The sequence below is a fragment of the Lactuca sativa genome, chromosome 9 (genome assembly GCF_002870075.4).
Source record: "Lactuca sativa cultivar Salinas chromosome 9, Lsat_Salinas_v11, whole genome shotgun sequence".
NCBI classification, from domain to species: Eukaryota; Viridiplantae; Streptophyta; class Magnoliopsida; order Asterales; family Asteraceae; genus Lactuca; species Lactuca sativa.
In genome coordinates, this window is record NC_056631.2 from 66,222,300 (window position 1) to 66,238,147 (window position 15,848).

General features: G+C 37.4%; 1 protein-coding gene across 1 annotated transcript; it reads left to right on the forward strand.

Annotated features, from left to right (window-relative positions):
* Positions 1-482: 482 nt before the first annotated feature.
* Positions 483-2,675, forward strand: LOC111920414 (acyl-CoA-binding domain-containing protein 1). The gene is made up of 6 exons (XM_023915997.3): positions 483-1,349; positions 1,412-1,517; positions 1,619-1,719; positions 1,876-1,967; positions 2,072-2,169; positions 2,267-2,675. The coding sequence occupies exons 1-6, from the start codon at positions 847-849 to the stop codon at positions 2,444-2,446; spliced, it is 1,080 nt and encodes a 359-aa protein (XP_023771765.2). The 5' UTR covers positions 483-846; the 3' UTR covers positions 2,447-2,675.
* Positions 2,676-15,848: the final 13,173 nt, after the last annotated feature.

Consider the following 15,848-nt stretch of genomic DNA (forward strand, 5'->3'; position numbering starts at 1 on the left):
AAAACAACACATAACCATAAGTTTTAATGTTTTACATCAATCTATATACGTCAGAAAGAACATAAAGTATAATACCGAAACGACATATATTTTTAGATGAATACAAACACATCAAAAAAGTTTATAACATTTACCATATGTTTTTATTTAGAAAAAACTAAATAGATTTGAAAAATATCACCAAAATTTATTATGTAAATGATTATTTTCCATGTATTTTTATTCGTTTTAACTGGTTCAACCGATTTATTTTGACCGGTTCAACTGGGTTTTACTAAAAACCGGTCGGTTCAATCCGGTTCAGAAATCAATGTAAAACCGGTGATAATTAAACCGTTTCCTCTCTCGGTTCCCGGTCTAACCGGTTAGACCGGCCGGTTCAAACCGGTTTTTAAAACACTGCCTCTAACAAAATTGAACGAAAATTAAGTTTATGATTGAATCTCTTTAAAGGTTTTAAATATCTATTTGATTAAATTTCGGATTTCCCAATCACAATGAATCATCAATAAACCTCTTTAAAAGATTCCGTACAAATCTGTCATCGTAAACAATCCGGTCTTACCTTTCCGCATCGTAATTATCCAATCCAGCGATCATCGGGCGTTTGTTCTTCTCGGTTTCTCAGGCGCGGAATTCATCCATTTTAGGGTTTAAACAGTTCTGCTACACTTAGTTTAAATCTAGGGTTTTTTCTTATCTGCCTCAAAACACCAAACACTTTCCAATTTGTAGAAGCTCGATCGATACCTGAAGTTTCGAATTAAGCAAAACCCCAACTCAATTTGATTACTCCCTCGTTCTAGGGTTTTTATTTGATTCTACAACTTACATCACAAATTCACAATGTCTGACTGGCAACAGTATGCTCAAACAATATTTTTCGGTTTGATATTTTCATTTCTTCTAGCAAAACTCTTCTCTATAATCTTCTCGTTTCGCGACCAAAATCTCCGTATTACTCGTGCTAACTCTGATGAAGATCAATCCTATGAAAAACTAAGTGAATCCGACTCCGAACCAGTTCAGGAAGAGAAGAAACAAGGTGCGGAGTTTCCAAGGGATTCCAACACTAGTGATGAAGAAAAACCATTAGTTGGTCAAGGAAAGGAAAATGCATGGACTAGTAGTGATACTGATGATGATTGGGAAGGTGTAGAGAGTACGGAATTAGATGAAGCGTTTAGTGCTGCCACCGCGTTTGTGGCGGCGACAGCCGCTGATCGGTCATCGCCGAAGGTTTCTACTGATTTGCAGTTACAGCTTTATGGATTGTATAAAATTGCCACTGAAGGACCTTGCAGCGTTCCTCAGCCTTCTGCCCTAAAAATGACTGCTCGCGCTAAATGGTAAATCTCTTCCACCTCTGTTACAGTTGCAGTCGTTCTAACAATTTCATTTTAATATCCAGGAACGCATGGCAGAAACTAGGTGCAATGCCCACAGAGGAAGCAATGTTGAAGTATCTTGAGATTATTACAGAGTTATACCCTACTTGGGTTGCTGGTTCAACTTCTGTAAGACGATGATTCTCCCTATCTCTAAAGTAATTTCTTACATGTTATCATTCCACTAATTCATCATATTCTGCTCTTTTACTTAATCTAATAATCCACAGAAGAGAAAAGATGGAGATGCCAATGAACGATCAAGTAATGATACCAGACCAATGGGACCTGTTTTCAGCTCTTTGATCCATGAAGAGGAATCCGACGAGTTGTAAGGTTCTTTAAACCTTTTATGTTTGAGATTACTGCTACCAAAATGCTTTTTGATCATGTTATATAGATATATCTAACTGATTGTAAATTTGTAATTCTTTCATAGAGTAGTAAATATTGTTTTTTTGACTAACACCTTGAAATGAATTCTCAGAAAACTAGATGCAATACATGCTTTTGCAAGAGAAGGAGATACAGAGAACCTGCTCAAATGTGTTGAGGGTGGTGTTCCAGTGGATATAAAAGGTTTGCTACATTTCTATTTCCTAAAGTCAAATTCATAAAAGCTTATACACATACACACTTTTTTTTTTTTTTTTTTTAATATTCTCGTGATCCAAAATTTACAGATAGTGAAGGCCGAACCCCTTTGCATTGGGCTGTTGATCGTGGCCATATTGAAGCTGCAGAATTGCTGTTGAGCAAGAAGGCTGATGTGAACTTGAAGGTAATCTTGATATGTTGATTGCAATTTTTGTTCTATTGACATAAGTTTCAGTATTAGTCTTGTTGTGTGTATCTGAATTCATATCTATAACCTGAAGGATAATGAAGGGCAGACAGCATTGCATTATGCTGCTGTTTGTGAGAGAGAAAGCATTGCTGAGTTGCTTGTGAAAAGAAATGCTGCTAAAGATATAAAAGATGATGATGGTAACTACCCTAGTGATCTTTGTGAATCAAAATGGCCCTGGATCCAACCCCAGGTTGCCTCTCTTGATTGAAATTTTTTGTTTGAATTTTGTTAGACGCCTCTTTCGTTTAAAAGTTTAAATGTTTTTTTTAATGCTTCCTGTTCTTACAATTGAACAGTGTATTCAGGCATCTTGTAGTTCATAGATTCCACTTTTATCTTTGGTTTCTCATCGAATATGTTGCTAGATAATGAAGAAGGTGATATTCATACTCATGATATTTTCGAATATATCAGATTCTTACATGTTTGTTCTTAAATATATAGTCAACTTATATGCATATTCTAAATATTTATAACCAACAATTCCAAGGTTGCTAAGACACACATTGCAAAAATTGGTATACTACTTAAAAATATAACATTTAAATAGAAGGAAATAGATGACATCAAACTCTCTTTAGCGAAGAAAACTTATAACTGGTGTGTGCATTGTTGAAAGTTACATCTTCAACAAGCAAAACATTAATTATGTGGGTTAAAAACATGGCTTGTGAATCATTATCGAGTTTTATTTAGTGGAGGCCTTGTATTTATTGTTAATATATTTTTTCATGAAAAATAAGTAAACCCTCAGAAAGTTTATTAAAATTACTTTTTGTTCCAACAAATTCCCATGCATTGTGGTTATTTCCTTTAACAAATTCCCATGCATTGTGGTTATTTCCTTAAAGGGAAGTGATTTTTCCAAAACAGATTTTACTCCATCCACTCAAATATATTTGTATTGACAAATATGCCCTTCATTTAAATTTGTAGATATTAGAGCGAGAGAACAATTCCAAGGTTATGTTTCCAAACGAAAATGATGCTCCTTCCTTATTCTTGCTTCCTCATTGACTCATTGATGATGCCTTTTCAATATCTGATTCTCAAGCAACTTCATTACTATTTATGATTCTCAAGCATCATCATTGCTATACGAATGAATTGTCAATTTTTGATTGATCAAACCTATTGAACAATTACAATTCGCTAAAAACTCACTCAAATGGCTCACTTTCATACTGAACCTCATGTACTCTACATTCAGATCGGTGATTCAAATCTTGACCACAAAATTTGGGATTGACCTAAAGATATGGCTGAAAAAAAATTTGTGATTCAAATAAACGTATCTTCCCCAGGATCAAAAGTTGCAGCTGAAATTGTTGTAGCAATGGAAGCTGCTTCACTGGTGTTTAAGTCTACTAACTCGGTTTATTCAAGCTCAATAGTAAATCAATGCAGGTTTCAGTTTAAGATCACTAATCAGTTTCAGTCTCATATGGTTGCTGTTAAAATCTCAGCTTCTATCAACATATTGGAAAAATCTAGTTCTTATTAATATAGTAAAAGGGAAAGAAGGCCTAGCCTTTCAAGTTATAAAACCCAAAGACAATATCTTTTGGAGGAGTGTAGACACAAAGTTATCAGTTTCAAGCCTTATTTTAAGTATTAAAATGACTAAATGAGTGTCGATCTTTCGGTTCATAAATAGAATTAAGTATTAAAATGAGAACGATGTAAAGAATAACACAAAAGAAAAAAAAGTTAGTTCTAATTTTGGCATGGGTGTGGAAAAAAGAGGTGGACTGCACGTGTTCTCTTTCTTTCAATATTAAATGAGGGGCATAATTGGTAATATATATAAATTTTAGTGGATGAATCAAAATTTTGATGCGGAAGAATCACCTCCCTTTCTTAAAACGAATAACTTTATTTTTAGATATAGCAATTTTAGATATGAGAAACCTATTCATTTGTAATGTAAAATAAGAATATAATTGTAAAACCATGTTTCGAATCATTTTATAATTTGGGGTCAATACGAAAGGGAAGGGTCTGACGTGTCTGCACTGCATCCACCTGAGTTTTCCGCATTGACGATTTTCACTATTTACTCTAATGTTTAAATAATATATTCACATTGATCGGTTTTGGAACAACTCGTTTGTATGGTTTATTGTTTTAAAAACGAAAATTTTACTATAAATTTTTGGGATGTTTCTAGTTGGTATCAGAGCCTTGGTTTGAGGGATTCGGGCACACTCTCGGGTATGTCTGAACTCAAACTAAGGAATTGGTAATCTTTTGAATGAAAATAAGTTTCTAAAAAGATTTTTCTAAAGACAATAAGTTTCTAAAAAAAATTTATAAAGAAAAAGGGGGTGTGATGCGTGCAATCAGCCGAGCTCAAGTAAGTGATTCCCAGAATACCCATGCATGCTGATATGTTATATGATATGAATGTTTGCATGCTAGGATAAGGCTATGGATACTTTCAACAATTGCATGATAGACCGGCCTGATATATGATACCTTGTAGCCTAGGAAGCATTACGCTATATTGGAAATATGTATTGGTATCAATAATTGCTAAGTGTATGCTTTAAAAATTATATACGGTTAGGATCATATAGCCATAGAATGACTGAGTTGGCCTTATTTCCTGTTCCTTGTCTAGTTGTGGTCTTAGGGTATAATATTTTATTCAATAGTCTTTTTGATCCTGTATTGTTTATAATTTGTTGGATTAGGTGTCTAAGTTCATAACTATAATTGGTATATACTTGAATTGATAGTAGCACAGTCTTTTTGGGTTGCCCTCATAACTAACAACTAGACAGGATGACATCTGGAGAGAGGTTGGATTTATTATTTGATTAATAAATTGAAATAAATGATTTATTAATGTATTATGGAAATAATATATTAATTAGAAATCATATTATTTAATTAATATTTAATCGGAAATTAATTGGAATTCATTTCGGGATTAAAAGAATTAATTGAAAGTGCAGGGACTAAAGTGCAATTATTAAATAGTTGAGCAGGGGGTTCCAAGAACCTTCCTAGAAGGTGGTGGAAGGTTTTACTATGGATAATTAGGGTTTTATAATATCCTAAGTAGATAATTAAGGAGGTGGATAGTTACCAATTTGAAATAATAATATTTTATTCAAATTAGGGTTATCCAGTGTATCATATCTGCGCTATAAATAGAGCCATAGGGCTTCTCATTTTCGGCCACTCTAATACCTAGAAGGATAGTCGAAAATCTCAAGCCTCCTCCCCTCTCTCGTCTCTCATCCTCTTAGTTTGGGTGTGAACCATTAAAGGCGTGACACTTATGACGCTTGCTCTCAAGGTTAAAGAAGACTTGGATTTTCATTGTTATTGCAACATAACAATCAAAGGTATGTTTACTAACTATAGTTATGATTTTCGAAATTATACTACTGCAATTAGGTTTTTCCTTTTGATGTTCAATACTTGTATGTTCAATTAGAGAAAACATAGATCAAAGCAATTAGGGTTGCATGCACATATATGATTGTTTGTTATGCTCAAAACTCATCGGTGGTATCAGAGCATTGCCTTGTTTTCTATTGAATTTGATTACAATTGGTTGAATTTGATCAATTAAGGTTTATGGCAAATAAACCCTTTGGACTTAGGGTTTTCGCAAATTAGGGTTTCTTAACCCTAGATTTCAAAATTTTGGAAAAGGGTTGTAATCCTTTGCCTTGTCCCACAAGTTTCGAAAATTAGGGTTTCCTAAACACTCTTGATTTTCGAAATAGGCAAGGATTGGAATCCTTTCCTTCCTCCCCAAGATTTCTGATTTTCGAAAATTAGGGTTTCATGATAGGTTTTCTTATTTTTGGTAATTATCTCTTTATGTGATTATTTGGATAATTATAAAATTTGAATATCCTTCCCATGTTTTTTCGAAAATTAGGAGGAAATGATTAGGTTAAATTATTTTGATTAATTTAATTGGATAATCCTCAATTGGTTTAATAAATTAATTAAATGTTTAATTAATAGATAATTATTAAATCAATTTCTTTTAAATTTAATTAAATTGTTTTAATTTCAAAATTTAAAAGATTATAAAACTCTAGTATTTTGAAAAGTTTAAAATACACCTTATACTATATGTAAAATTAAATGTTTAATATTTACTATATGTATATGACAAGTCATTCGAACCGCTAGTATGCCAGATTCATGAAGCCAATCTATAAGGGGAGTTTAAGGAAGCGACCTATAAAATAACCATCATTGGGTATCCACTTTTACCGACCGCTCCCTTAATTGATGGAGGGGGATTAGCTGAACAAGTTTGATATGCCAAATAATTTTCATTAGTAAGTATAATGAAATTAATAAAGTAACTAAATGTTTTTATAAAAATTCACAATCTTAGTTACTTTAGGAAAAATGTGAATTTGATGTTAATCCATGAAATTGAACATTGCACTTTATATAAGTCGTTAGTGGAGTGTGTGTAGTTAATCGATACACTAATATGGACTAATAAAGGGTGGAAATGAGTGTCTCGTAAATTATCATTGATTAATGGAGCATGTGTGGCTAACCGGCACATTGATTAGATGATAAATGACATCGAGAGTACCAAGCTAATTTGCATGGTTATTCACATCTTGTTTGTGATCCTCGGTATCCCAATCACAAATGGAAGAGCATAATTGAGATTAAACATGCCATTGAATAGCTCAATGAATCTTAAAAGATCTAGGAATTTCATTAAGAACCTAATTCGTTTAAATTTCGTTTTTCGTGGTGAAATTGGTAAATCGTCATTTACCTACCTTTATTTATTTCACAATTAGATTACGGTATCCCTTTTCTAAGTTGTGAAATATCTAGTTGAATCCTAGCCTTAATATTTATTTGGGTGTTATATTGAGGAATACTCTTATCTAACCAAAACTTGTCTTTCTTCCTTTTCAGATATCAACTCCCAACGATACTTCTAGTTCCTCCTCCTCCTCCAACAACTTCCCCAACAACTTCTCACTCTTGAACATCTGCTTGAGGGTTACTTTTGATGGCACCAATTATAATGATTGGATGCGAAACATCAAGATGACTATTTTGAGGACAAGGAGTATGTGCTCGAAAAGGAACTTCTCGAGATCGATGAAACCAATGCTACTCCTGAAGAACTAGTTGAGTATAGGACTCACTACAATGATGCAACAAAAGTTGCTTGCATCAAGGTGGCGACTATGACTCCTGAGCTACTAAGGTTCTACGAGGATTGTTGGTCATATGAGATGAACAAGGACTTGGTGGAAAAGTACCACCAACAAGCCCGTCAAGAGAAATACGAGGTAGTAAAGTCACTCATCAACAACAAGATGAAAGACAGAGAGTTCGTCAGTGGCCACGTGCAACGAATGTAACGATATGTGGAATGCTTGCTGAAGCTTAATGCGAACTTTGATGAGAAATTGTCTATTGATATAGTCTTGCACTTATTGTCCAATTATTATGATCAGTTTATGATGGCTTATCATCTGAACAACCAAAAGACCACATTGGATCAACTTCAGAACCTACTACGAATGGCTGAAAGTGGACTAAAGGGAAAAAGTATTACCTCAAATCCTGTTGCCGCTGCTCCTGTCTTGGTCATTGGGCAAGGAAAGGGGAAGAAGAGAAAAGGTCCTCTCAAACAAAATTGGAAGGGGAAGTCCCAAGCCGGGTCATCAAGCAATGTACCCAAAGGCAAGTCCAGTTCTGACATACCCCCTGCCTCCGATCCCAAAGAGGTTGTTTGCTTCTATGTCGTGATAAAAGGCACTGGAAACGAACCTGCCCAAAATACTTGCAAGATATTAAGGATGACAAAGTGAAGCCAACCTCGGCGGATATTTACACTATCTTATCTAAAAACTCATCATATTCTCATTCTTGGATTCTTGATACACGATGTGGTTTTCACATTTTTTCTAATTTGCAGGGGCTAAGAAGAAGTGAGGATGTGGAGCATGGGAGAATGAACTTGATCATGGGAAATACAAGATCGTCACCTGTTACCAAGATTGGAGTTTACAACTTAGTGCTTAGTAGTGGGCTATGTTTAGATTTGAACAATTGTTGCTACTTGTCAGAGATGACACGAAACAACATTTCATTTCATGCTTTATATAAACAAGGTTTTAGATATTCTTTTGACAATGAGAATGGATCTATTTATGCTTATAAAAATGGTGTATTTTATTTTTAAGCTTTACCTTGTGATGGTGTGTATGAAACTGCGATGGTTGTAGACAATTTAGGTAATAATGTTCTTCAAATTGATTCGTCTAATGGTTTAGACAAAGCATGCTTGTGGCATTGTCGTCTTGGACAAGTCAACAAGAAATGCATTGCCAAAATCCAAAAGGATGCTGGAATCATTTGACTTAAGGTCGGATGATACATGCGAGTCATGTTTACTTGGAAAGATGACAAAATCACCTTTCACTGGTTGTTGTGAAAGAGGTGAAGAATTATTGGATCTCATATATATAGATGTGTGTGGGCCCTTCAAATCCACCATAAGGGATGCAAATCGATTCTATGTGACTTTTACTAATGATTATAATAGATATGGCTATATATACTTGATCAAGCATAAGTCAGAAACCTTTGAAAAGTTCAACGAGTTAAAACAAGAAGTTGAGAATTAATTGGGTAGGAAGATAAAGATGCTTAGATCTGATAGAGGCGGTGAGTATCTTACTATCGAGTTCCATGACTAGATCAAGGAATGTGGAATAGTTTCACAATTGACACCTCCCAGTACATCACAACTTAATGGTGTGGCTGAGAGGCGTAATTGAACCTTATTGGACATGGTTCGTTCCATGATGAGTCAAACTTCACTTCCATTGTCATTCTGGGGGAATGTCTTAGACAATGCCGCCACATTCTTAATCTTGTCCCAACAAAGAAGGTTGCAAAAACACCTCACAAGATGTAGACATGGAAGGTTCCTTCGTTCGCACATATCAAGGTTTGGGGTTGTGAAGCTTTCGTTAAATGAGAGACTCAAGACAAGATTGAACCTCAAAGTGAGAGATGTATTTTCATCGGTTACCCACAAAGGTCCTTTGGATATTTATTCTACATACCTATTGACAATGTGGTCTTTGTAGCACAAAGGGGAGTCTTTCGTGAGAGAGAGCTTATATGCAAAGAGGACAGTGGGAGTACAGTTGATCTTGAAGAAATTCAAGAGTCAAACGATGAAGGAAGCTCTAAAAATGCTATAGGTCAACATGAGGAAAACATTCCAATTGAACCAATTGACGAGTCGTTACCTCTTAGACGTTCCAGTTAGTTAGAATGCCACCTGAGTTTTATGGTTTCCATATTACTATAGATGGTGATATGTTTATTAGTGATAGTACACTGGTAAATTTAGATGAACCTTCTAACTACAAGGAAGCTATAACGGGCCCTGAGTCTTCCAAATGGAAAGAGGCAATGGACAGCGAGATCAAGTCCATGTATGACAACCAAGGTTGACATTTGGTTGACAGTGTACTAGGTCCCAAGACAGTTGAGTGCAAATGGATCTTCAAGAAGAAGACTGACATGGATGGACAGGTACACACTTTCAAGGCTCGACTGGTTGTGAAGGGCTTTACTCAAACCCCAGGGGTTGACTATGATGAGACCTTCTCACCAGTAGCTAAGATTAAATCTATTAGGGTAATGTTAGTTATAGCTGCGTTTCATGACTATGAAATTTGGCAGATGGATGTCAAAATCGCTTTCCTTAATGGGAAGTTGGCTGATGATGTTTACATGAGTCAGCCAGAGGGTTTTGTGGATGCTAAGTACCCCAATAGAGTGTGTAAGCTTGGGAAATCAATCTATGGATTGAAACAAGCTTCTCACAAATGTAATCTTTGCTTTGACGATAAAGTTAAAGAGTTTGGGTTTTCTAGAAGTGAAGATGAATCTTGTGTATATGTCAAAGCTAGTGGGAGTATAGTAACCTTCCTTGTGTTGTATGTTGATGACATAATCCTTATAGGAAACGACATTCCAACTTTGCAAGAAGTTAATTCTTGGCTTGGAAAGTGTTTTGTTATGAATGATCTGGGAGAGACTGCCTATATCCTAGGGATAAGGATTTTGAGAAACAAGAGTAAAAGACTAATTGGACTTGGTCAAAGTACATATTTTGATAAAGTGTTAAAGTGTTTTAGCATGAAGAATTCCCATAAAGGAGAGTTGCCTATCCAGAGTAATACCAAAGTAAGTAAGACTCAAAGTCCGAGTACCGATGCAGAGATAGAATAAATGAGTCGAGTACCATAAGCTTCCGCCATTGGATCGATCATGTATGTTATGACATGTACTCGCCCTGACGTGGCCTATTCTTTGAGCATGGTTAGTCGATATCAGGGAAATCCTGGTAAAGCTCATTAGATAGCAGTCAAGAATATTCTTAAGTATCTACAAAGAACTAAGCATTGGGTCCTTGTGCTTGGTGGCAATGATAAGTTGAGGGTAACTGGGTATAGTGATGCCAACTTTCAGACAGACAGAGACAACTTTCATTCTCAATTTGGCTGGGTATTTACCCTTAATGGAGGAGCAGTAACTTGGAAAAGTTCCAAATAGGAGATCGTGGCTGATTCTACCTATGAATCGGAATACATAACTGCAAGTGAAGCATCGGAGGAGGCTATATGGTTGAAGAACTTCATCGGAGACCTTGGAGTTGTGCCAACCATAAAGAAGCAAATGGAGATTTTCTGTGATATTGAAGGAGTGGTTTTCTTAACAAAGGAACCTAGAGATCATGGTAGATCGAGGCATATCGACATAAAATACCATTTTATCAGACATAGAGTAGAAGGACACCTCATCGTGAAGTGGTTATCATCAGAAGAGAATCCTGCAGATCCCCTCACAAAGGGTTTGATTAGGATTAAGCATATTCAACATGCAAGGAGCATTGGTCTGAAGGATGATATTAGTTTTAGTAGTTAGATAAGTATTTAGAAACTTGTAATACAGTAAATGTAATTGAACTTTGATGATTAAATAATAGAGAATTATTTATAAGTATTGTTTACTATCATTTGTCGATTGTTTATTATTGTGCTTCATTTTGCATGTTTTACTTCCCAAATACTTGGATTATTCAAACATCCACAGTCGATCATACTTTTGGAAGTAAGTAGTGAATCAAGATTGTCATGAATTTGGTTGTAGATTGTCTAAGAGTTTAGACATAACAATGGTTTGGTGCAACATTCATAAGTACTTTTGAAATGGAGAATTTAAGCAATGGATTAACCGACGCTCAGAGATATACTTCATGGAATTTATCACGAGTAATTCTGAGACGATAATATCTTATAATCTTTAAACGGAGATATTTGACTTGTTGTTTACAAGTTAGTTGTGCATTGATAATGCGTAAATGCATCGGTAACTTGATGTTATAAAACATATTTATTAACGTATCCCTCTGGGGAACGTCAAGAAAGAAGTCAAACTGACACCGGACTTGGCCTAGTCAAAACCTAGTCTAAAGCCAAGTCTGGGCCTTCGCCAACGCGAAGAACGCTGATATGGCGGTTACGGCACATAACCGCGCCTTAACCCATTATTCATGAAGTTACATCCCGGAAAACGTGGATCCAATCAGAGAATCCTAGTCGCCCGTTTGATGATAACCACGATCTTCATAAACGATTAAGAGATTCCCTCCCAGCCAATGGAGGAATGAGGCAAAAGGCGCGACGAAGGACCCTCCAATATGGCTCCGCCACATCGCACCTCACAAGGGAATCCTCAACAGGGTTGAGGGATACGCATCTAAAACAAGTATAAAGTGTAACACCCAGAATTAGAAGGACCAAGAAAGGAAAGGAAAACCCTAAGTCAAAGGGGTCAACTCATCGAGTCCATGGAGGAACTTGACGAGTCGGAGAGGGATTCGGGTCCTAGATTAAGTGATCGACTCGGCGAGTCGGCGAGAGGACTCGGCGAGTCTGGTCTGAAGAGAAAAACCCTAAATTTGGGACTTTGTGCCCTATTTAAACGCCTCATTCTCTTCCCCAGGGTTCCTTTACAGCCCCTCTCACCCAGAACACCATACCCTAGCCACCATATCCGTTTTTGGAGCAAGATCTAGCCTTGGAGAAGTAATTTGCAGGCTTTGAAGAAGAAGAAGAAGGAGAAGGAGTTGGGAGGTCCAAGGAGAAGCTTGTTGGTCCAGGATTAGTTTCTCAACCTCATCACTTTCTGGTAATAAAGCTCTCTCCTTGGCTATTGTACTTCTAGATCTAGTTTGCCCCCAAATGGATGGTTTAGAGCTCAAAAACCATAAATTCGTAATGATGAAGCAGTTGTATCGGTTCATACTGTAGATCTAGACATCCTTGAGCTCCAGGAGCTCAAGAAAGACATCTTTTGGTAGCCATGACCTTGTTCTAGCCCAATTAGCCTCCTTAATAGTTAGTTTGTAGTGTTTTGGCTTCATTGCATCATAGAAACACGTAAAGTTAGCAACTTTACGTGTTTAGATAGTCTTAGAAAACCAGATCTATTGTTTGGAGCAAAGGAGAAGCTCTGTGACTCGAAATTATGGGAATGCACGTATGGACTCGGCGAGTCTGGGAGATGACTCGGTGAGTCGAGCTAGTTATCAGACTTAGAGTCGCGTAGGAACTCGGCGAGTCACATGGGTTGACTCGGCGAGTTGGATGAAGATAGGCAGGAACTCGACGAGTTGGAAGAACAACTCAGCGAGTCTGTTGAAGATTGCCTTGGACTCGGCGAGTCTGTTCTTGGACTCGGCGAGTCTAGTCGCAGAACCCCAACCTCTTTTGGTTAAGACGCATATCAGTGAGTTGGGTGGTGACTCAGTGAGTTGGTCAGGATGGGACTCAAAGATCGTTGAACTCGACGAGTTGAGTCGTATTTTGGAGAGTTCTGAGTTTAAGAACTCGGCGAGTCTACGGGCTGACTCGGTGAGTAGAGTCAGTCTGGAGGGTTGACTTTGACCATGACTTTGACTTTGACAGAGTTGACTTAGTTGACTTTTGGAGGATAGTTAGACTAAGTGTTATATTTGGTATTAGTAGATCGGGGAGTTTTTGGAGCAACAGTTCGAGAGTGTCTGATAGCAGTCAAAAGGGTATCAGCAACAACTCCAGCAGTGCAGGTGAGTTTCCTTCCAGTAGGAACGGGTCTAAGGCCACAATGCCGGCCCGTTTAGTTAGCAGTAGTTTCCAGACTTCGGTCAAATGCAGTAGATAGTATGTTTGATGCCTTCGTGGCTCAAACAGGCTCAAACAGGATTTATGTGTTATGTGTTCCGGGCTACGGCCCGATGCAGTATGCAGTATATGTGTTCATGCTAGTTGATATGTTATGCTATGCTATGTTCAGTTAGTCCGGACTTTGGTCCGATGTAGGGGACAAGGTCCCAGTCAGTTCCGGACTTCGGTCCGATGCAGGGGGCAAGGCCCCAGTTAGTCCGGAATTCGGTCCGATGCAGGGGACAAGGTCCCAGTCAGTTCCGGACTTCGGCCCGATGCACGGGGCAAGGTACCAGTTAGTCCGAACTTCGGTCTGATGCAGGGGACATGGTCCTAGTCAGTTTCGGACTTCGGTCCGATGCAGGGACAAGGCCCCAGTCAGCCCGAACTTCGGTCTGATGCAGTGGGCAAGGCCTAATATGTGCTTTATATGTTGTTGTATGGTATGTGGTAGTTTGGGGGAGCTCACTAAGCTTCGTGCTTACAGTTTCAGTTTTGGTTTCAGGTACTTCCGGTAGCGGAGGGCAGAGCTCGAGATGATCACATGGCACACACCATAGTCAGTTAGCCTGGGATTGTTTACTCTGATAACAGAGAATATATTCTGAATTAATACTCTGAATTTATGTTATGACCGGTGATATGTTTTTATAAATATGATTTTAGTAATGTTTAAAAGAAATTTTTAGTTATGATTTTTGGGTCGTTACATAAAGGATCCATCTTCCTGATAAGGAAGGGGACAAAATTCTCTATTCCTTGTAATCTTCTACCATCTTTCTCATATCTCATACCGACTTGATCGTTGGAGCTTTGTCTTGGGAGCTCCTCCTGGACGCGACTAACGGCCATTTCTCTCTTTTTCATTGTGATAATAGAACGATACTCATACGGATCCCCTATGAAGTTCCGATTCCATCCTCTCTAGCATATCACAAGATCTGGCGCCATCCGTGGGTATCTTTAGAACGATACATCCACGAAACAAACCCAGAAAGCAACAATGGCAGGCGAGATCCCAGTGACATTAGGAGCAACAATGAAAAGTCCGCTTCGCCCAATGAAGTCGCTTGATGGCGGGCAAACCTCCGTTCAGGAGGAGCATGCTTCAAACCGCACAACGGTCTCACAGACACCGTCTAGTTCTGCAGCCGAAACGGTGACAACTTACTGATGGGTTTTGGTCATAAGACATCCTATGTGCTCATACAAACCCTAATGCTTGGATCTAGGTTTCTCTATTGTACATGCTTTGAATCCAAGACTATAAACCCTAATTCTAGCATACAAGTAATCATATTAGATATTAGAATAAGTTTATAATGTTACCTTGATTGTTATGTAGCAATAACAATCCTAATTCCTCCTTGAATTGACTTTGGAAGGCTTAGAGTCACAAGTGTCACTCCTCTAATGGTTCACAAACACCATAAGCAAGAGGATGAAGAGGAGAGAGGTTAGAGGCTGCCCAAAAATGTGTGAAACCCTAGAAGGTTGCTTGTCCACGTTTTTGAGGCATAAGGGGTCTTTATATATAGTAAGGCTATTAGGGTTATCTAACAAGGAAACCCTAATTTGGTTACTTAAGCCCTAAGCAACCCATGGAGCCCTTTTCTTAAAGCCTTGGACGACTTCATATGGGCTTCCCCATTAGAATTCGTCCACCTTATAATAAAAGGCAATCCATGGCCCAAATTGCAATTATCTTATAATTACAATTCCAGTCCCTTAAGTTTAATTAATCTCTTTTAGTCACAAAACTAATTACCAATTAATTATTGACTAATATTAATTAAACAATATGATTTCTCCTTTAATATATTATTCCCAAAATATATTAATAAATCATATTTAATCCTTTCTCTCTATAATTCATCCTATCAAGTTGCTTTGGTGAAGGCAACCCAAAAGGACCATGCACCATCGGGTCAAGTACATACCAAAATAGTTATGGACTTAGACACTAATCCAACAGTCTCCCACTTGGATAAGTCTAACAACTATTATGCGTATGACTTCAGATCCTGATCTGCAATCGTAGCTTTCCAAAGCCGCTATCAACTCTGATCATATCAAATACGTGTGTCCTTTAGATAAGGGATCATATATTCCTCCATTCTAGATATCATATGAGATATGATTTCAAATCATTCTCTTTGTACTATATCTCGATTTCCGATTTATGACGACTGACTAATTGAACAAATCAAATTAGCCCTAGCCCGGCCGAGCATTTACGTTTGTCATCACTAAACCATCGAGGGGCCCAAAGATATCGCCTTTATCCTACTTTGAATAAAAGGAATGGATAAAATTTGATACAATGCTCGCTTGCACTCACGCACCGAATCACACACAACA